This window comes from Melanotaenia boesemani, chromosome 22, assembly GCF_017639745.1.
Source record: "Melanotaenia boesemani isolate fMelBoe1 chromosome 22, fMelBoe1.pri, whole genome shotgun sequence".
Classification (NCBI taxonomy): Eukaryota; Metazoa; Chordata; class Actinopteri; order Atheriniformes; family Melanotaeniidae; genus Melanotaenia; species Melanotaenia boesemani.
The window spans coordinates 9,039,783-9,060,526 of record NC_055703.1 but is presented as its reverse complement, the minus strand read 5'-3'; the positions used below and the strand labels follow the sequence as shown (position 1 = coordinate 9,060,526).

At 40.5% G+C, this 20,744-nt stretch overlaps 3 protein-coding genes across 3 annotated transcripts in view; 2 read left to right on the top strand and 1 right to left on the bottom strand.

The window, feature by feature from the left end:
- The window catches only part of LOC121633577 (pleckstrin homology domain interacting protein), a 40,125-nt gene extending 29,653 nt beyond the window's left edge, over positions 1-10,472 (top strand). The window contains exons 31-40 of the mRNA XM_041975692.1: positions 623-743; positions 827-952; positions 1,262-1,337; positions 1,634-1,693; positions 2,347-2,499; positions 5,187-5,339; positions 5,644-5,855; positions 5,940-6,172; positions 6,302-6,445; positions 6,538-10,472. Of these exons, the coding sequence (XP_041831626.1) occupies positions 623-743; positions 827-952; positions 1,262-1,337; positions 1,634-1,693; positions 2,347-2,499; positions 5,187-5,339; positions 5,644-5,855; positions 5,940-6,172; positions 6,302-6,445; positions 6,538-7,247 (1,988 nt within the window). The 3' untranslated portion in view covers positions 7,248-10,472. The remainder of the gene's footprint in view (positions 1-622; positions 744-826; positions 953-1,261; positions 1,338-1,633; positions 1,694-2,346; positions 2,500-5,186; positions 5,340-5,643; positions 5,856-5,939; positions 6,173-6,301; positions 6,446-6,537) is intronic.
- A 295-nt stretch (positions 10,473-10,767) lies between these two features.
- On the top strand, positions 10,768-14,148 carry si:dkey-261l7.2. The gene is made up of 7 exons (XM_041975694.1): positions 10,768-10,917; positions 11,335-11,476; positions 11,627-11,716; positions 11,810-11,904; positions 13,127-13,287; positions 13,379-13,495; positions 13,576-14,148. The coding sequence occupies exons 2-7, from the start codon at positions 11,352-11,354 to the stop codon at positions 13,684-13,686; spliced, it is 699 nt and encodes a 232-aa protein (XP_041831628.1). The 5' UTR covers positions 10,768-10,917; positions 11,335-11,351; the 3' UTR covers positions 13,687-14,148.
- Positions 14,063-15,550, bottom strand: irak1bp1 (interleukin-1 receptor-associated kinase 1 binding protein 1). The gene is made up of 4 exons (XM_041975693.1): positions 15,201-15,550; positions 14,731-14,812; positions 14,516-14,646; positions 14,063-14,414 (listed from the first exon to the last, which is right to left on the bottom strand). Exons 1-4 carry the CDS (start codon positions 15,473-15,475, stop codon positions 14,156-14,158), a joined length of 747 nt encoding a protein of 248 aa, XP_041831627.1. The 5' UTR covers positions 15,476-15,550; the 3' UTR covers positions 14,063-14,155.
- Positions 15,551-20,744: the final 5,194 nt, after the last annotated feature.

Below are 20,744 nucleotides of genomic sequence, written 5' to 3'. Positions count from 1 at the left end.
ATGCTGTGTGAACAGGGATGTGAAGTTGAGTCACTGAGGCACATTTCCCATAAATGAGCAGCAGCAGCAGTGTTGCTTCTCATAACATGAGTCAGCACTCTGAACTCATCAGCATGAGCCTGGATCTCATGTTTAAAGGGATACGCTGCTAACACACTGAGCTAAATATTGAGTGGTGTGTCTTCCCATTACGTGATGTCATATCATTTTAGACAAAGACTTTGGTTTACTGCAATCCTTTCAGTGTTAGAAAACCAGTCTGAAGACTCCCTCTAGTGGACGTTTGGGGTATTAAAAACACATCCAGCTCACTGAAAATCTCTCAAGTAACACCTATGCTTTGAGCTGCAGTTGGCTGACAGAACAGAATGATATTGAAGCTTTTTGGTTATTTCTGAATTCTGCATTTTTTCGTTTTGAATTTAGACTAAAGTAACCTCTCCTTTAGCTGCCATGGATTAAACATAGACCCTCACACCTTCCTGCCATTTTGTTGTAGACTTTATGCCACAAAAAGGAGCTCATTTCACTTTTTCTTTTGTTTTCTTAAACCTGAAATTCCCCAGTAATCCCTTTTTTCTGTAATTATCTTCCAACTAATAAACAAACTGGGCAACTTTAGATGTGGCAGCACCATTTTCCTTCCCGGTGGACCTTCAGGCTTACCCGACATACTGCACTGTGGTGGCCTATGTCACTGACCTCAGCACCATACGCCAAAGGCTGGTGAATCGCTTCTACAGGTATCTCACCTCATCTTAAGGTAACTGCAGCATGTGTTATGTGAAAGGGGAGAGATATTAACACAGCTGTATCATAATTTCAGACGGCTTTCCTCTCTGATGTGGGAGGTGCGTTACATAGAACACAACGCACAGACGTTCAACGAGCCGGGATCTTTCATCGTCACCACCGCTAAGTTCTGCTCTGACCTCATGCTGGCGTTCATCAAGTGAGTTTGTTACATGTGGAGTGTCATTACACAAATGTCTATGTTGTTTATGAGGTAATGTGGACTTCTTAACGGGGTAGATTTCTAAAATGCATCTTGTTTTAACTAAAAAAGGTCAAACTTGCTGTTTTATGTGTTAGATGTAAGTTTGAAGCTTGTTGTTATTATTAATTAAACTTATGAATTTAGAAACCCATATAGCACGAGTGAATGTGGAACTGTTTCACTTTGATTTCCTTTTTTATTACCAAAACTTGGATCATGGATTGCCTCCTGACCCCTTTCTCCTCTTCCTTACTTCCCCCACAGGGACCAAAGTCTAACAGACCTCATGCCTCTCCACAAAACTATGAAGAAGGCCACCTTCTCGGACTCTGAAGATGAGGTGTGTTTCCATGTACACTGAGCATCTTTACACTGCATTATCATTACATATGAAAACATATGGCTTCCCTTCTCTATGCCATTGTTCCTTCATAAAGATGCATTTGACTACATCTAATGCATAACAATGTCTGATAATGTGCACTAGCCCTGTTTTATGAACAATGATGCTAAAAGGTTTATGTTTGATGTGGAAGCTAAGATTCCAGAAGGCAACAACATTTTATTGCAGAACAGCAATGCATAACCTTTAGTAGATAAGTGTTGACTTTACATACATATTTTTCCCCTACGTAGGATGATGAAGAAGAGGATGAAGACATTAATACTCCTGGAACATCCACAAGAAACAATAAGGTGACATATCTGACAGCTGCTATGTCTCTTTGTCCAAAGGCTCATTTCTGCTTGACACGAAAGACTGATACGCAGACATACGGGCAGTTTGGTCCTTCTTCTGCATTTATTACGCATAATTTGGTCTGTTTTCAGGGAGCTTAGCTATCCGTCGCTTGACGCAGAAAACGGAGCAATACCAGTTCGTTAGGGCAGTGCTGAGCAGAATAGCTGACATGTGACCAGTGGATAAAAAAAAGAAACAGAGAAGAAGAAGAGAAACAGGAGAGGAAAAAAGCATAAGAAGAATGAAGACGAGAACAACTGTAGAAATTGAGCAAGCTTTTGAATAAAGACTGTATGCGACTGTTTAGGGTGTCTGAAACTTGCGTCTGCTAGTGGGAGTAAACTCTGAACTCAGCACTGCTTACTAGAGGAGGAACTGACAACCATGGCAACACAAAAGGTGCATGAAAGGATGAGGATGGTGACATATGACAATGTTTGAAACTGATGTCGCTATTTACGTACGTAAGGGAGCATAATGGGCCTTAAGATGGTTGCTTACGAAGGGAAACAAAAGAACCTTTATGATCTCTAACAAATAATCCAAATATCACACATCGCAGTTTCTTTTATTTACTTGTGGTTTTTTGTGTGTTTTTTGTGTCTAGGGCCGTCGACCCATGCAACGCCAACTGCGAACTCGTCCTCCACTGTACGATCCTCATGCCTGGAGAGGACGCTGTAAAGAGTTGTTGGATCTCATTTTTCAGTGTGAAGATTCTGAGCCCTTCAGAGAACCTGTGGACCTACAAGAATACCCGGTACCTATGGGACAAAAACTTGATTCATATAATGACTTGCATCCACATTGCATGTGTGTTTATATGCAAGTTGACAGAAAGTCTATTTAGTCATATTGGAATCCCTAAAATCCCACAAATGTCTTCCTAATTTTACTTTTTTATTAATTCCCTTCTTGTCTGGAACTAATTTAAACAATCTTAAAAATAAAGATTGAAATGGATTTCAGAAGAAACAGGAAAATGAATATACATAGGACGCATTAACACCAGCCTTTTTGATTCGAATCCAAGTCCGTTTGCTCGGAAAGTCTGCTTCATTTGGGGTATTGTGAACTTGCAAACAAATTTTGATTTGAATCAAAGCAGGGCATTCGGTCCACCTACAAACGCAGGTTTCGGCTGCTTAAAGTGGACCAAATACATGAAATGGACTACAAAACAAAGTGCATTCAGTGCACTGTTCAGCGCATGGCATTGTGTGTATACACCAATGACGTGTGGTCAGGGGAGGCAGGTGAGGCAGAAAAAAACATACATACAATAAAAACATACAATAAATATTAAAATTTTCCACTGATCTAATTTTTCATATTTTCAGTATGACTCTAACACGTTTTTGACAGTTAAGTAAATATTGCGTAATTTGAGTATTTCCCAATCAAATCCAGTGCAGAAACCCTGGTGGAGGTATGGGCGAGCTGTGCCTCAGCTCTGACTGTGCCATCCAACACAAACTGGGTTGCATGACACGCGCTGTTTTCTGTTCCTCAGCATATCGCCAATATGAACTTTACAGAAATATTTGTTATACATCATGACTCTCTACAGTCTGTGTAATGTATTTAATGTATTTGTGAGAGAAATATTCCCGTTTATCGTACAATAAAGTGCAGAGAAAAGTCAGCAGGTCAGGCAAACAGTACTCTGCCTCACCTCAAGGGAGCACGTTAGAGTGTTACCTCTAAAGACAAATCTAGCGACTTTTTCAGTATTGGAGACTTTTGTAGACTGACGTATGTGAAAGTAGTTTATTCTTCACAATGAAGAGTGGGTGCTGTTGCGCAGGCCCCTCTCCTGTCCAAAAGCAATCAGAAGAGGCTTCTGGCAGCAGCAGTAGCTGCATTCAGAGCAGGAGATGATCACCTGTTTCATGACCAGGCTGAAAATGAAACACTCAAAGCGGCTGCAGGATTATTTCGCGCTGGTTTACCGTCAGATATTAATGTCTATTAATGAACAGTGTGGAGAAAAACAAGTGCTGTGAAATGTTGCAGCCTCCTAATTAGAAAACAACCTACAGTACACTTAATAAAATTAAACTAGAATATAAGAAAATATTAACCAAAGAATTTTTTATTTTTATTAGTTTTGCCTTTTTAAACATTTTTAAGCTTGTCTTTTCATCCATTTTTGCCTTTTCCATGACATTCCTCTCCACAACAGCCTCCATTACTATGTACCGAGCTATTATGCCCATTAGATGATGTCATTTAGCAAATTCTAGCAACTTTTAGGACAGCCAGTAGCTACTTTTCTCACTGAAGAGTTAGTAACAGTGGGTGTGTGAGTGTAATTAAAAGAGGAATGCTGATAGGATATGAAGCATTAACAGTTGCATGCTGTTGAATGAATATTGAAATAAGATGCTCTTTTCAGTTCTTACAATTGTAAATCAGTGCCTCACCAACCATAAACTTCACTGCACGTCACTGGTATACACAACCAAAACATACATGGGTGTGGGATGATAGGCGGCTTTGGATGGGAGAAATGGCTCATAGTCAGACATGGAAGATTTTGGGAAAAGTTTTGTTAGACACATAATCAACCCAGGTCCGCTGGGATCTGATACAGCTTAATATTTAGCTGTTATGTACTAGAAAACAAAGCTGTTCTGCATTAAGCAATAGATGAATGACTTTTCTTCTTCATTGTGTCTCATTTTCTCTTTCAGTAATTCTTGGTGCAGTGCCGCCACTGGCAGAGAGTGAAACACGTTATTTAAAAGGTCCAATTCGTTTGTGTAGTGCAGCATAAATGCCATCTTGATCTGAAATAATATTACACCCCCAACTGAACCAGCCCCCAATTTTACCAAGTCTAGCTGACAATCCTAGTGTAAATGCACTCATAGAAAACAAGGTGGAGAAACTATGAGCTTAGAAGTAAACTGATCACATAAACTTCATAGTTGGGACTTCGAAACACTGATATTTATCATTACTACAGAGAATGCAAAGTGATACACGTCTTTAGCATATTTCACTAAATGACCAACCTCTTTTACCTTTCCTGTCCCTTTTGTATAAGTGTCATTCCGTCACTGTAATTCCATGTGCGTGTTCCATAATGTGGTTCAAGTGTTGGCCAGGGAGGAGTTTTAACAATGGCCTCTCTGTGAGGAGTTTTTTTTTCTCCTTGTGTATGCGTGGGTGCTCTGCAGGTACTCAGTCTTCCTCCCACCGACCAAAGATGTGCATATTTGGTTAATTGGTCATTCTAAATTTTCCCTAATAATGAGTGTGTCCAGGGTGTACCCTGCCCCTTGCCTGTTAATTGCCAGGATAGAAGAAGAATGACGATAGAAAGTATTTTAATCCATCCAAAAAGAGGTCCACTTTACATGAAATCTGGTAAATCTCTCACCTTTTATCACTCTGTTTTATTTTGTTTGGTTCTTCTCTGCTTCCTTCTACTTCTCCAAGGACTACCTGCAAATAGTCGACTCACCAATGGACTTTGGGACGGTTCTTAAAACGCTGACTGAAGGAAAGTACCAGTCTCCCATTGAGCTCTGCAAAGATGTCAGGCTCATTTTTAGCAATTCCAAAGCTTACACGCCCAGTAAGAAGTCCCGGGTAAGAGCAAAACATGCACAGATAAATACTGACATACATACTAAAATTAGTCAACACTTTTTAATGATCATTACATGTGTAACATTTTTATTTTTGTTCACACTGTCCTGTCCAAATGATAGAAATAATGTTGATATTGCTGATAGTGTGGATATTGATGTTGTATATGTTCTGTCTTTACTTTTGCACTCTTGTGCTGCTGAAACAAATTTCCCCCACTGTGGGATTAATAAAGTCCTATTTTATTTTATCTGTTTCCTTTGCACAGCAGTTGCTGTAATTATGATTTATCTTGTTTCTCCAGATATACAGCATGAGTCTGAGGCTTTCTGCACTGTTCGAGGAGCATGTAAGCTCCATCCTAGCTGACTACAAGGCCATCCATGGCCTGACAGATAAACTGACCAGACAGGGCACAGACAGACAGACACGACACACTGCAGACAGACAAACACGGCACGCAATGAAGAGGAGGAGGAGGAGGAGCGAGTCCCCTGCCAGCAGCAATGCATCCAGGTAAAAGAATGTTTTCATAAGTTGTTGGAACTCAGCAAAAATCAAGATGAGTCTTATCAGCACTTCTTTCTTGTCCTTTTGTAGCCCAGAGAGGAAGAGGCGGGTATCGTCCAGGGTGACTGGAAAGAGGGAGCCATCCCCAGCTCCTTCACGGCCCTCCTCTTCAAGACAGAGCGTCCCACAGAAAACACCACCTCAGCTGGTCAACGGCAGGGTGGATACACCAGCTTCAGGGCGTACACGTAGCGCTGCACGCCAGCATACGAACTCTTCCCCATCATCAAATACCATCACAAACAACACGCCGAGCACAGCAGGTCAGATTGAAAACACCTAATACCTAAACAGTTTGACTTTTTCTAGTCTCATGAACTAGTTGTTTCAATCCTAGCATCATGCTAAGCTAACCAGCTGCACAACAATTTATCTTTTTTTTTTTTCATCAGAATCTTCTCGCACGTTGCGGGCTCATAATTCTGTGTCAGCTTCAGCTCCCCCGGCTCCTGAAAAGCAGACACTCTCCCAACCCACAGAGAGTAGTGGTGGAAGCACTCGCCGGAAACTCAGGACGCCTGTGCGACACACACCTGGTTAGTGATGATGAGGCAATGCAAGACTTTAAAGTCACTGAACAAAGTTGAAACTTTCTTCATTTTGTCCTGTCAATCATTTCCTCTTTCAGGCTCTCCTGTCAACCCATCGTCTCAGAGCACAGTCCACCTGAACGGCCACAGTAGCCATGTGACGCTAGGTGTAGGGAGAAGGGGACGGAAGTCCAGAGTGGACTCGCCGGCGAGCCCCCAAGAAGTCACGTCCCCACCCAGCCCTTCCAGACCCCGAGGTCGCCCACCCGGCAAGAAGAGAGGCAGAAAGAGCAAGCAGGACCTCGGAGAGATGAGGCAAAGCAGCAATCGTAGGAGCTCCACTCCTGACGATGAGCTCGACCACTCCACAGGTGATGAAGGAGGCGCGTCCTCCACGCAGGAAACTTCACTGCTGTCAGACTCTGGTGCAACATCAACGCCCAGGCGGCGAGGTCGTCCCCGAGCAGTAAGAACTGAGAAAGCTGCCCCTCCTGCAGAGTCCCCTGAGCCTTCACCGCTGAGGAGGAGCAGCAGGAGAGCCAACGAGGAAGTCACGCCTCCTCTCCAGGCTGTCTCTCAACGATCCAATCGGAAAGAGCCCACAAAGGAGGAGGCAGGGGAGGGGGGAGTTGGGTCCATGCGCACACGTAACCAGGGACGACGGTCAGCCTGGTACATGGAGGAGGATTCTGAGGAGGAGCAGAGGCAGCTGCTGTTTGAGGACTCATCAATAACCTTTGGCACCTCCTCAAAGGGGCGTGTCCGCAAACTGACAGAAAAGGCCAAAGCCAACCTCATAGGCTGGTAACAGAACAGATGCACAAGCCTGAGCGCTTGGCGAGAGAATAAAACTGAGATTTCTGAGCTGACGCTGCAGAGGAGTCAAAGAATCCGTGTTGTATGGGTTTCTGTGTGCATATATGTCTGTGAGCATGTGGGAAGCCACCGGTACAGCTAATTCACGCCGTGGAGAGAAACTCTGCCTCTGACCCCACCCCCCTCCCTGCCCAGTAAGCAAATCAACACGGCATGTTCACTTGTTCCAACTCCTCCTATGTTATTGATCCATGTTGGATCCCACAGGAGCTTGTGGAGTCTCATGTTGGTGGCGGTGTGCCTCACCTCTGTCCAGTGAACACCTCTTAAACACAGTTTGCTGTCAGATTGTGTGAAAGAGAAGTGAAACAGACTTGCAGTACTTGAAAAAAATCACAAGGAATCACAAGGAGACCAGATCTTATTTCAATCTTAATATTTTTGAGGACCTTTCAAGTGTCTCCACTGGGAAGGTGAAAGATGCCCATGGAGCTGAAATTGTTAGGTCAGGGATTGACTACAGACCCCCAGACTAACAGCATCCTTCATTGTTCCTGCTCTCTGTTTTTCTGTTTCCTTTTATACAACCTGCTCTCTGCTCTGCTTTTTCTAATATTTGTACGTGATGATCAGCTCTGTTTCTGAAGGTCTTACACGTTGGCTGACCTGAGTGTGTCTGTCTGCGCTAAAATACCAAATGGTGTACCTTTGTTGGTACTGTAGATCTGTTGATTTTTCTTTTTCTTTTGCATGTTAATTACTTTTATTTCTTTACAGAAGCTGTTTTTACTGTAAGGAAGAGCAAAAGGATGCATGGGTGAAGAGTCATTTACAGTATGTCTCTATAGATCATGTTTCAGTGCGTCTTCAACATTAGCAATACCTTGTGCCTTTATGTCTATCGTAAATGTGTGTGCTTGCGTGCGTGCATGGCCTCTCCATGTGCCTGTCTGTGTATGAATGCAAGTTGCGACTATAACGAGTGTGTGTCATTGAAGAAGTTGTGTGAGTGTGTGTGTGTGCTTTTTATAACACAAGTGAGCGTGACATTCACTTGGAGCGTACAAACAGTGGCATACAGTTTGATCGTTGTGAAACCTCTCAAAGAAATGTATTTATAGCAGCCCAAAAAGAATTTACCGTTGTTGTAAGCATACCATTATTCATGTGGATATATCGTCCTATAACCAACCTTTTTTTCCTCAGTTTCTACCTAAGGTACAGAGAGTGGAGCTTTTGGGTAATTAGCTTTGAGATGTACTTAACCACAGACCGGTTATCACCGCAGTCCGAGGGGAGCAACTTTGTTTTGTTTTTTTTTTCTTAGTTTGTTTGTTTTTTTTTTATATAAGCTTTTAAAATGTTGTGGTGACACGTGCACACATATTACACAAACAGTTCGGTTTTGCATGCTCTAGCCTTTTCTCACGCCTGAAGGAAATGGGATGGAGTCAGATCGAGCTGGATGTGGTTGGAAAGCTAACTGGAGAAAGCCTAGTCTTAGATTCACCTGTCTGATTGTGTGCCTTTGCTATTCTGGCATATTGAATTTATTTTATTTTTTTTATTTTTTTCTCACTTTGGAGTCTTTTTTTTTGTTTTGTTTTTTTTTTTTGTTTCTTTGTTTTTGGACTTCCTGGTTCAGAGAACTGGATTTTGGGGACCCAACCGGACCTTACATGCATGTACTAAGGGGCTAACAGAGGAGAGAAAAGACAGAAATTTCTAATCTGACAGGGGATGGAAGAATTATGTCACTTTGTTCACACAAACTTTATAGATAGTTTATAAAGATAGCTGCATCCTGTTCTTTTTCTCTTTTTTTCCTGATCCCCAGCGCAGAGCACATGAATGCCAAATTCTGAGAGTTTAATCGTTTTGTAGGGCTGACTGGGGGAGAACTGGATGGTAGCATCTATATACACCTGGTTCATCTCATAGGTCACACATTACTAAACATATATCTCATCTGTTTATTATTGTTCGTGTTGTTTTTGTAATGGATTTTTTTTTTTGTCAATGCCAAATTCTGTCTTTGGGCACTGAAGTTTTAGAACATGGCTTTTGAATGTCTTTGTTTTCTTAAAGAGTTTTATCGTCTCCATAGTGGGTGTTCCTTTACATATAACGTGTTTGTTTTCTGTCTCTGCCATACAAGATAATATATCAGTGTCTAGATATGTGGAAATTAATGGTGGGTTTTCTCTGCTACACGTTTCAAGAAATGATTCACAACACTTTGTTTATAATGTGTACATGAAGAGTTTATTTTCCACCTCAATTGTTTTAAAGGACTCTCTCCTTCCTCTGAACGACAGATGTGAAAGTACATTTTATTGTTATTAAGGCTGATATCTTTACCAATGGAAAATATTTATTTTGTGGGCAGCATTTTGTTGGTTTTACTGTTTGTTCTAAACTCTAAACTCTTCATATGCACATAAAGACTTTTCATTGGGTTGTTTATATTCCACTAAAACAAAAAAGACATTTATACATTATATATGCACAGATGATCATGAGTAGGAAACAAAATTGTTGAGCCAGGCTTCTTAAATTTGAGGTATAAATTTATTCTAAAGAAGTTTACATAAGCTCATATAAAAATGAATTATATAATTGATTGGTAAATGGCACCTTTTGGCTCATTAGATCAAATTAATTTTAATCAGCAACATGTGCCTACATTTTTTTACAGGATTTCCATCGTTCTTTTATTAAATTTAAGATTCATTTTATTTAAAAAGTTTTAATGAAAAGGTCTAGCAATTAAGAACGGCACTTCTACAGCATTTTGGAGTTCACAAAACCATTAAAACCATTTATTCTCTTTATTTATGTGGCAGAGTTGTTGGTTGTGGCCCCTGACTGAACATTTCAGTGTTTGGTAAGAGGTTAAAGGTCACTGCATGTGTGTGTGAGTGTGAGAGAGAGAGAGTGTGTGAAGTGGGCTGCATGTGATCCACCAGAAAGGAGTTTGGGATTTTTAAGGAGGCACAGGATGGGATATGAGGAACAGGAAGGGAGGGGAATGGGGTCCGTCTTGTGTGAACTGATTGACGAAGTTGTCTTTGTTAGTTTGGATACTTTTTTATATATAAAGGAATTAATGCAAAAAAGAAGCATAAAACCTAGAATGTATGTGTAGGGGAGTTCTGCTGTCCTGTTAGTTCATACCGATATTTTAAGTAAATAAACCGTTGTGTTTCCATATCTACTTTCACTTCCTGGTCTTCTTTAATTTTATTTAAATTAAAATGTTTCATTTATTTCTGAGGTCAAACCACGTGTCTATGGGTCAGACCTGTTTACATTCATGTGGATTGGCTGAAGAAACTAAAAAAAACTGCCTCCTTGTGTTTTGAAAGCGCAACTGCAACTTCCCAAATCCGGACTTTCACGCGCTCGACGCTTCCTGACGTGGCGAGCCGCTAATGGTCCGTAAGTCCCTCCGTGGGCCGTTGCGATTGGGCGGACTATCTGTTTATCAATCTTTCTGAAAAATGTAAATACACAGGTGTCTGCGGCGCACGTCGGCGGGTGGTTTATGTAAATAAAACAGAAGTGAAACCGGGTCGTTCTGCTCTGGTTTTCCAGGCGCAACACACTCAAACACAATGTTCAGCAGATAGCTGAGTAAAGAGTTTGGATTTCACACAGAGGTAAGGCTCATACGAGTTGCTTTTTACTTTTCTTTTTTTCTTGCAAAGTATGTGAAGTATGTTGTGATGATCTGCCAAGGGACTACAGATGAAAATGTTCAAACTGGCCCGATTACATTTTAAATCCAAATTTAAATGTTGATTAATGTGCATTGCTCCTTTTTAAATGAACTGAATAAATAAAAGGCTCCGACGGGTTATATCTAAAATAATAGCGTGACTTATATTTGCTTAAGTATTGTTAGTTTATCTTTTTATTTTTGTAGCGCTATTTTTAATTAAGGTATGAACAGTAGCGACTTTAAACAAATAGAGCCGTAACAGATATTGAGGCTCTGGATTTTTTTTTTTTTCTCTTAAATTGTGGAGTTGGTTCCACATCTGCTGCGTGCACCTGACGCGCCTATTTACCCCCAGGTGGCAGCTGCGCACTCATGCCTCAGCTTAACGCCGCCGCCGCGCTGCAGATCGCGTTGCTGCTCTCAGCGGTGCCCGCGCAGTACTTCATATCCAGGTGGTGCGGCTCCTCGGTGGCGCAGCGTTACCACGCGACCACACGGTAGGGCACGTGCGTAAAACTCTCTCAAATCATATTGTTTTTATGCTATGATTTTTTTAAGGAAAAATGTTGGTAAATATAACAGCTTTGTTGAATAGTCTATGTGGGATTATTAGAGTGACAGATTATTGTGAAGATGCTGCGTTACAGATTGCTTCGCATATGGAAGGACTGGAGAATGTCATACCTCAATGGCACTGCATGGATGGACTGGACAAACCAACTGTTGTCCAAAGTCAAGTGAGGGCTGATTTTTATTTATTTTTTTTTAATAACAAGACAACAATCCCCACAGCTCAACTATATATGGACAAGAAACATTTTCTCCTGCAGGTCTCTGGTTGGTTTGGGACAGGAAGGTCAAACAGACGTAGTGACACCCCCCATAGAGACCATGCTTTATGACAACGACGAGGGATTTTTTGGAGGTTTGTGGAATGTAGCTTTCTGGATTAAAGTTACTGACTTGCAAGACTGTTCTCATATCTTTATTTCCTTCATGTCAGATCTTTCAGCAGCTTTTGAGTCCTGCAAGGTGCACAGTTTACTACAATGCTGTGCAAAAGTCACGAGCACACCTCATTTCTTTAACATCGGGAAGTAAGATTAGCAAATTTCTAAAATATGCAAACGGAAATAGAAATATTGTAAATAAAGGAAAACCAAAAGGTTTGTTTAACTGATGAACTTAAAAGTCAACATTTGGTGTGAGTGCTGTTATTCTTTAAAACAGTCTGAACCCTCTTAGACAAACTTTCCTGTAATCTTCAGATAGTTCTTCAGCTTTCTTAGAAAGGCTTTAAATGTTTACTGCCTTTTGTTCAGTTTTCTGTCGAGATGATCCGACGCTGCTTCAGTAGTTGAGGTCTGTCAGGGCTTTGGAAAGGATTCATCACTTCATCAGACCTGTTGCCACTGACGGTTTTCAGTCCAGTTATGTCATTTGTCATACCCCAGCCTTCGGTTTCTCTTCCCTTCTCTGTTTCCCTTCCTTTTAAAAATGGCTTCTTGACTCTTTCATGGAAACCATTTCTGATAAGACTTCAGTGAACAGATTAATTGATTAACTCAAATGCATCTCTCATGGCCTGGACTACACCTACTACACACACTACAGATATGGCAACTTTTCAGCAGGTACCTGTTAGGGAATCACCTTGTTGGTGCAAAAATAAACTAAATTTATTTAATGTTTGTTTTATCTTTTGCATTTTTTAATTTTGAGTCCTTCAGAAAATCTGGAAAGCTGTTGCTCAAGACCACTTTAAAAGATTTTTTTAAAAAAAGTCTGACATCATGAAGGGAAAGAAGTAATGAGAGGTTAATGACTTTTGCACAGTTCTGTATACTGACATGTTTTCAACATTTTCTCAGTTAATTGTTAGATATTTTAATATTAAAGCTGTTTTTCTGCAACTTCTTACCATCACTTCTAAGAAGAAAGCAATCAGCTTAACAGTGTCATAGATAGGAGGCTCCAGCTTTCCTCTCATCACTTTGATTGCACTGTCTTTAGACAGATAGGTGTTTGTTGTGAAATGTTCCATTTTATCTCTTTGTTGTTTAGCTAAAAGATCTCACATGTGAACATTCGATGTTTTAGCTATGCAGCATAGCTAAAAGAAAAAAAAAAGCTTTTTGTTCCTCCAGCCTCCAAAATGGTCCGCAGCCCTCGTCCCCCTTTTGTCTTCCTGCGTGTCGGTGAAGTGGTGATGGAGAGAAAGGGCCACATGGTGGGGGTTGTGGTGAGTTGGGACCCTGAAATGCGAGCTCCTCAGGAATGGGTCAACAGAGTGTATTCTAGCTCAGAGGTTAGCAGCTACAGCTCTTCACCTTCAGTATCCTTCTTTCAACTGAAAACTTATGGTTTTTGATGAGATCACCTTTTGTGGTTTTGTGTAGGACATGAAAGCAGAGAAGACGCCACATTACAAGGTGCTCTTCAGCGGACCTGGACCCTCTTCTCTGATGGTTGCATACTTACCTCAAACGCAACTGGAGCGCATCACTGGGATGAGGGTGAATATTGAAAATCACAGCACACAAACTATCTGTCACACACATTCCACATTTTGGGACTCATGGTTGTATGGTTCTAGCCAGACATTCCTACCCTGGAGAATTACTTCACACATTTTGATGGGACACGGTTCGTCATGCAGCCATGGCTCAGAGAGCTCTTCCCAGAGGACGAGGATGAGGAGACTTGACCGCTCAATCAGACCAACCCAGACTCAAGAGACTTATTTTATCTTCTTCCTGAGGCTACTTTCAGGTTGCAGTGAATGGATACAAAACACCCCTTCCTCAGGCATGGTTTTTGACCACCTCAAGTGCCAATGCTTGTGTAGATCAGGGAAAATACTGAAAACCTTTACGGGACTCGTTTTGAGAATGTAAATTGGGGATTTGGTGCCCAGTAAATTAGACAAACAAATAAATGTGATTAAGCTCACCACTTATCACATTATAATCATGAATGTGCAAAATAAACAGTTTTTCATTTATCGTGTGGAGATAATTTAAATATTTGAAGCTTTCAAGATGCTTGAAATATCTTTTCATTTATAGGACCTATAGATTCAGTAAAGAGAAAATTTTGCACTTTTATTCAAGCATTTCCACAGTGAAATAAAGTGTTGAACACAATAAAATCCACTGTCTGCTTTCAACATGTCTTTAAAGTTTTTTCCTGCTTCTGTCTCTGAAGCTGAAGGAGACTGACACCTGTGAGGAGGCAGTGACTGTAGGTATGTGGGGAAGGTGTGCAGAAGCCTGTTCCCTGACTCCACCCTCCTCTTCGTCCTCCTTGCTTTTCCACTCCTTGGTTTCTTCCTCTCTAACAAGCAAGGGAGGTCCCAAACTTTGTCCCAAGAGCTGACTGACTTTGCTGGCCTTCTGCTGAGCATTTTCCACGGCTAACACACAAGCACGCTGCCTAGAAAATACAGATACACAACTGGTTAAATCAGCTGCATCTGATTAAATAGGAGAACGTCTGTACAGATGCAAATGAGCTATTTCTGAGCTTTTAAATACCTCAGCTGACTCAAGGATTCAGGACTGTGGTAGAATCGGGGTGTCCCCACACAAACGCTCTTGTCCAGCTTTTCCAGCAGGATGCTACATATCTGCTCCATCTTCTCAAAATCTGAGAAGGCGATCATGACCTATGGGGACAATATGTAACAGTCATATGCATTTCTTCACTTGTATGTTGCCTGTACTCGGTGGTGCCAGTCCAAATACCTGACCTCTGCATCCATGTGATACACATCAGCTTCATGGTGGAGAAATCTCCTCAGAGAGGTGTCTTCATCCCTGATGCCATGTTGTCTGAGCACAGTGAATCAAAAGACATTCAAATGCAGATTAGTGCTAGCTTCTGTGGTTGAATGTAACAAACAAAATTAATTTTATTTAAGGCGGTTATGCGGTTATGCCTCTTTTTTCGAGTTAACATACAACATAGATTCTTGAAAATAATACTGCTAATACTATCATTCACGTCAAAGTATTAATGTCTATTTCCAGTACTGACTACTATTCTTTTTGTTAGCCTAATGCTTCTGTAAAATCTTATTAATCAAAGACTTGTATTTATAGTGGATCAATCACATTGAAGTAGCATTATATTTTGGGTTGCAATCACAGATGGAGATAGCCTAGCCAGCTATCATTACAGGAGTTGTTCCTTTACAAAATTTAGCGCCGCTGTTTTCACCTGAGAGTCTGTAAAATGTATTCGAGTCTCCGGGAAACGCTGTTGGTCACCTCGTTGACAGACTCCTTGGTGTTGCTCACACTGATCCGTAAAGACGCTCGGTCCGCCGAGGAAGAAACCTCCGCTACCCCGGTGACTTGGACCTCCCTCGGCCGTGTAGTGGAGCTTTCTCTATGACCTGTTCTTACCTCCAGGCCCTGCTCTTTTTCATTACCGGAATATTCCCGTCCGACAGCCGGTGGTATCACGGTGAAAACTCGACTCGGGATGTTCATGTTTGAGGTAGGCGGAAAACTTCCCGCTGCTATAGCAATAGGCGATATGCTCCTCGGGATTTGTAGGCTGCTTCCGCGAGTGAACTACAAACGTGGCGTTCAGTTATTTATTTTTTTTTCATTGAAAAATGAATGTATTTTCAACGTCCATAACAAAACGAGCAAAAATGACCAAAGTTATTAACACACTGTTAAAAAAAAAAAATAGAAACATAGACAGATGAAATTCTAAAACAAAGATATAAAACAACAAAGGGTTGAACCCTGTCTTTTTTGCGAATGAAAACAATAAATATAGCTATAAAAAAATATACAGTAGAGAGATATTACCCCCCCCCCCCCCCCCCCCCCCCCCCCCCCCAAAAAAAACAAAAACAAAATGTGTGATATATTTTAAAATAAATCAAATAAAAAAATAACTAGCCCACTGAATTCAAAAGCTGGGACACAGTATACAGTCAATTTTCTGGGGTTCAGGTCTTCAGGTAGCACAACATCAAAAGCGGGTGTGATGTAGTCATATCATGTAGAAATCAACACATTTTTTTTTGTCTCACTGGTAGTTGAGGCGTTACAGGTGGGATAGTTAGTATATTACTAAATATTATTTTGGTTTGTCAGCAGCCACGTTTGGTCAGGAGGTGGCAGCAAAGTATAAACAGTGATCACAGGAAGAAAAATAAATTTAAAAAAAAGATTAAGAAACTGGCCTTTACTTGGACCCTGTAATACAGTTCTACCTACTTTTGAACACACCTCTGAATCCCAATTCATAACCTGGGTTTAAATATTATTATTGCAGTGTTTTGTGAGCAGATGTTTCAATAGCTCAATAATGGAATGATAGTTTTTTTTTAATATTTGGTGAAAAATAAGCTTTTAAGTGATACTACTTAACATGTAAAGAAGTTATTGCTTTGCATAAGTAGAGGATGTTTATTTAAATGTATGTCCTACAAATCTGTCATGGTGGATCATAAACTCTCCATATATTGTACATACCCTGCTTTTTCACTTTTCAGGATGAGGCAGCAGAGATTTGATCCAGTTCTGAATGCTGGTTTCTTCACAGCAAAGTTTGTTTTGTTTCCCTAGGGCATTAAACTGTGAAATGAGCGTTATAATCACAACCTAAAAATACAAGACCATATTTGTTGTCATTGTCTCTGGTTTCCCCGGTCCCCTGGTATGCTCTGTGAAACCCCACATCTGATGCGAAGCTCCGGCCAAGAGAGATGCAGCACAGTATGATAGGGTGTTTTCATGCTGGAGAGAATGAAGAAGAAAAAAAAAGACCCTGACTGTTAGATTTGCCTAGAAGTTTTTTCTTCAAGGGTCCTGCGCTGTTTTTATGTATCTGCCAGTTATCTGTAGCTCTAATCAGTTAAAAAATGCACCTCTTCTCATTTTACTGTCTCGGTTTCTCCTCCTCCACCTCTCAGGGTTGAATAATGGCTCACTAACAGTGATGTTAAACGCTCCAGGTAACATGGGTGCTGTGATGTTGTGGTAAACAGATATGGTGGTAAATTATTTATTCACTTGGCAGTCATTAAAAGGTACCAACTGCTTATATAAACAACAAACCATTTTACTATCTAAAGCATTAAGTTCTTCTTTCCCAATGTTTATCTAAAGACCATCACTGTAATAGTACTTACATTTAGGCCTCCCATGAAATTAGGTTGTAAAGATTTATGTAAATAAAAAAGCTTGGTACACTGAATCTCAGAGGTTTCGCCCTCCTCTGTGCCCCTGCTTGCTGGGTGAAATGGGGAAGGGGTCTGTTGATGGAGACTGTGGCCACTTAGGGAAAAAGATTTCCATGTAATGGTCTCTGAATCTGTTGATGTGTGTCTCCTATTCTCCTGCGCTCTCTGAGATGAAGTAATAAAGTTAGCAGTGTTGGAGTCCCTCCATGTCTCTCCATAGACCACAATCAGGGCCCGTGCAGTTTTATAGCAGTTTTATTTTCATATTGTCCAAAAAATCTCCAGACTCCCTTCTGTGCCCGTTGCAGTAAATCGTACATTTTGACTGAATTTCTTCCCTTCTGCATACTTTTTTTTCTTTTTTTTATTTACGGCTGAAGGCGATAAAACATACAGCTTGCACTCTGTGTGTCCACAGCTGTCATCTGTCTAGGGCTTTTTAGTAATAGGGAGGTTAAAAAAAAAGAAGTTACATTTTTTTTCCCTCTTCACAAATATTCTTCCCTGTTAAAAACAGATGCTAATAGAATGAGAAAACCCAATAAACGGAGATTTTCATTGTTTTTGTCTCCAGACTCTTCCGATGAACACTTTTATTGGTTGTAAAACCAGCTGTAATCAGCTCAGTTTAGCATTAGGTTCAGGTGGTGATCGCTGTTTCATCAGCAGGAGGTGCTTAGTACCTGCAGACTTAAAGTTAAATCCAACTGCAAAAAAAAAAAGCCTCATTACCCAGATTAATGATTTGAAATGTTTCAGTATGTCATAATTTGAATGACAGGCATTGGTTTAAAGCTGTTTAATGATAGCTTCAAGAGGTTCTTACACATTTTCATGTGGGTTTTCTAATTGTAAATGACCACAGCCCACAACATACCTTACACTCAAATCTTGAAGGATGTCAGACTTTATAGGAATTTATAAAATCATTTTGACAGTTTGAGTTAATCCAGTTATACCAGCAAGTCCTGGGAGACGAGCAAGGAGTCAGTTTCACTGCTGAGTTCTCTGCATGTCGGTATATTATCAGAGGAATTTACTCATGCTGTCACTCAGCTCCACAGCGTCCATCTCTGTAAACAGCTCATAGTCAAATAAACAATCCTGCCCACGAATCTTCTCCTCTCCCATCACTGAACAGGCCCTCACATCAGCAGAGAGTTTGACATGTCATAACATGGAAAACACACAAATAATTTGATGACATTTATAATAATAATAATAGGGCATTCTGTTCATGGATGTGGCCTTGTCATGCTGATACACTGGTTTGACTCTAGACAGTTAAATGCAACTGAGCCATTATGAAAGTTTTTAGTAGCTAATCAACAAGAAAACTTATCTTCATCAGATAAAAATTTGGATAAAACTCCTCTGGTTTCCAGAGAAATTTCTTTGATGGGTTAAAACTCTTCTTGTTAGTAATCGTAGCAACCCATAAAATTATGATGCCAAAGCAATAACTGAGTTTCTCCACATTTACGTTTCCTGTCCATTTCCATTTTTGGGCCGTTTTATGTCCCACTGATGAGAGGTTTCCATATTAGGCCCATCAGGGAGACTTGATGGGCCTACACACACACACACACACACACACACACACACACACACACACACGCATACACACATGCTGAACCTGTTGTAAAGACCTCATAAAGACTCAACATCTGTTTATTGCAAAGCATGCCAGAAGGTTTTGCAACAGAAACACCCACTCTGGTAAATACCTACCAACTTCAACACCCACACAGAGAGGTCTGCATGTTCCAATTATTGTGTCCAGGCAGATATAGACACAGGTGCAAGTTCTAAATAGTGCCCAGATTGTGTTTAAAAAAAGAAGAAAAAAAAAGAAAAATTTGCTATTAAAGAATTTGCAAAAAATATATATTTTTCAGAAAAATTGGGATATTTTGTAATATGCAATCAAAAAAGTTTCCCCTAAAAATAAATGTTATTTTAAAATTCATCCCAACCTTTAACAAAAACCGATGTTTTTTTTATGTCTTTTCAACAACTTTATTATACTTATAAAATATAAATAAATTTGACATTTGATGACAGAAACTTACTAAAAAAAAGTTTTAAGAGAGGCAGAATAGACATAAGAATGTATTTACTATAAAAAAATGAAACTACATTGAAAGAGTCTTCTATCAGCTGAGTAAAGGCCCATTTATGTTGACGCAGAAGACTGACACACAGACTGATGGACAGTTTCACCCGTCGTCTGCATCAGTTATGCGCGTAATTTGGTCCATTTTCGCAGAAGACGAAGCAATACAACCGGAAATCGCGGGGGCAGTATTGAACTAACACGCAACCAGTGAAGGGAACAAGCCAGAAAAGAAGAGGAGCAGGAAGAAGATGATGCAGAACTGTCAAATAAAAAGCACCTGAAGAAGGAGACACAGTCAAGGAAGTTGAGAAAAACAACATTCACATTTACAGACGACTGTAGACATGGACGGTTGTAAGCACCTTTATAGCAGTGCATTACCACTACCAACCGTTACCAACAAAACGCAGAAGTGAACTTTGAACTTGGCACTGCCCACTTGTGGATGAACTTACTTATTACCCATGAAAATGTAAAAGACACATGGAAGCATGAGGGCAGCAATGTATGACGAAACTACCGGTCAGTCTGCGTATTCGTCTTCTGCGTCAAACATAAATAAGCCTTAAAACTGGCAGGTGAGGGTGCCACAATTGGGTATAAATCCACCAAAAAAGTCTTTCCAAGCAAGGGTCAGTCATGATTTTCTGCTTCACTTCCCACCACAAAAGTAAGCGTGAAACAAACACAACATTGCCGTTCAGTTCATAGTTCAGTTGGACATTGGAAAGATAATAGGAAAAGGATGCTTGCAAACAGCAGTAAGGTCTGGTTGTACAATGCGGCATGTATCGACCGAACAAAGAACCAAAGGCCAAACAGAACTAAAACAAACTGCTGGGTGGCCTCCATTGCTGTTTGTAGTGTCATGTTTGTTGTTGCATTAGTATGATGCCACATTGGACGTTTGGTCTAAACCCTGCATACCCAGTGCCAGTCCAGCTTGCAGTGGGAATGCTCACCTGAATTGGCTGGAACACCCGAACCACTCAGTGGAAACAGGACTATAAACACAGACTGTGTGTTTGACTGGCCTGACTATAGCACAGATCTAACTCTTATTGAAAATGCATAAAGCACTAAGAGAAAGATCAGCAACAGCAAGCACAGAGAGCTTAGCAATAAAAATGTAGTACATAGCAAGACTGAACATAGATTCCTCTTGCAAAACTTATAAATGATAGTACTGTAAATTCCCAAATAAAAAGCAATTAAAAGAGGGGATGTAAAACAATTGTAAACATTCTCATCTAAACTTTTTTTTTTTTTTTTTAGTATTGACACTGAAAATAAAGTCTATATTTGAGAAAATGTTTTAACTTCTGGACAGAGCTTTCATTTTTCTTGGTATACCAGTAATTTACCAGTGAAATCACTTTATGTAGCATAGTGTGCTTCACTGCGATTAATGGTGTCTATTTGCCTAATGCTGTGTTTT

Bases quoted from the DNA above. Each gene is read 5' to 3' on its own strand.
- si:dkey-261l7.2 (XM_041975694.1), top strand. From the start codon at position 11,352: ATGCCTCAGCTTAACGCCGCCGCCGCGCTGCAGATCGCGTTGCTGCTC. The intron at 11,905-13,126 runs GTTTGTGGAATG...TTGTTCCTCCAG, and splicing joins CGACGAGGGATTTTTTGGAG to CCTCCAAAATGGTCCGCAGC. The intron at 13,496-13,575 runs GTGAATATTGAA...GTATGGTTCTAG, and splicing joins AGCGCATCACTGGGATGAGG to CCAGACATTCCTACCCTGGA.
- irak1bp1 (XM_041975693.1), bottom strand. From the start codon at position 15,475: ATGAACATCCCGAGTCGAGTTTTCACCGTGATACCACCGGCTGTCGGA. The intron at 14,813-15,200 runs GTGAAAACAGCG...CACTGTGCTCAG, and splicing joins TACATTTTACAGACTCTCAG to ACAACATGGCATCAGGGATG. The intron at 14,415-14,515 runs GTATTTAAAAGC...TGTATTTTCTAG, and splicing joins GAATCCTTGAGTCAGCTGAG to GCAGCGTGCTTGTGTGTTAG.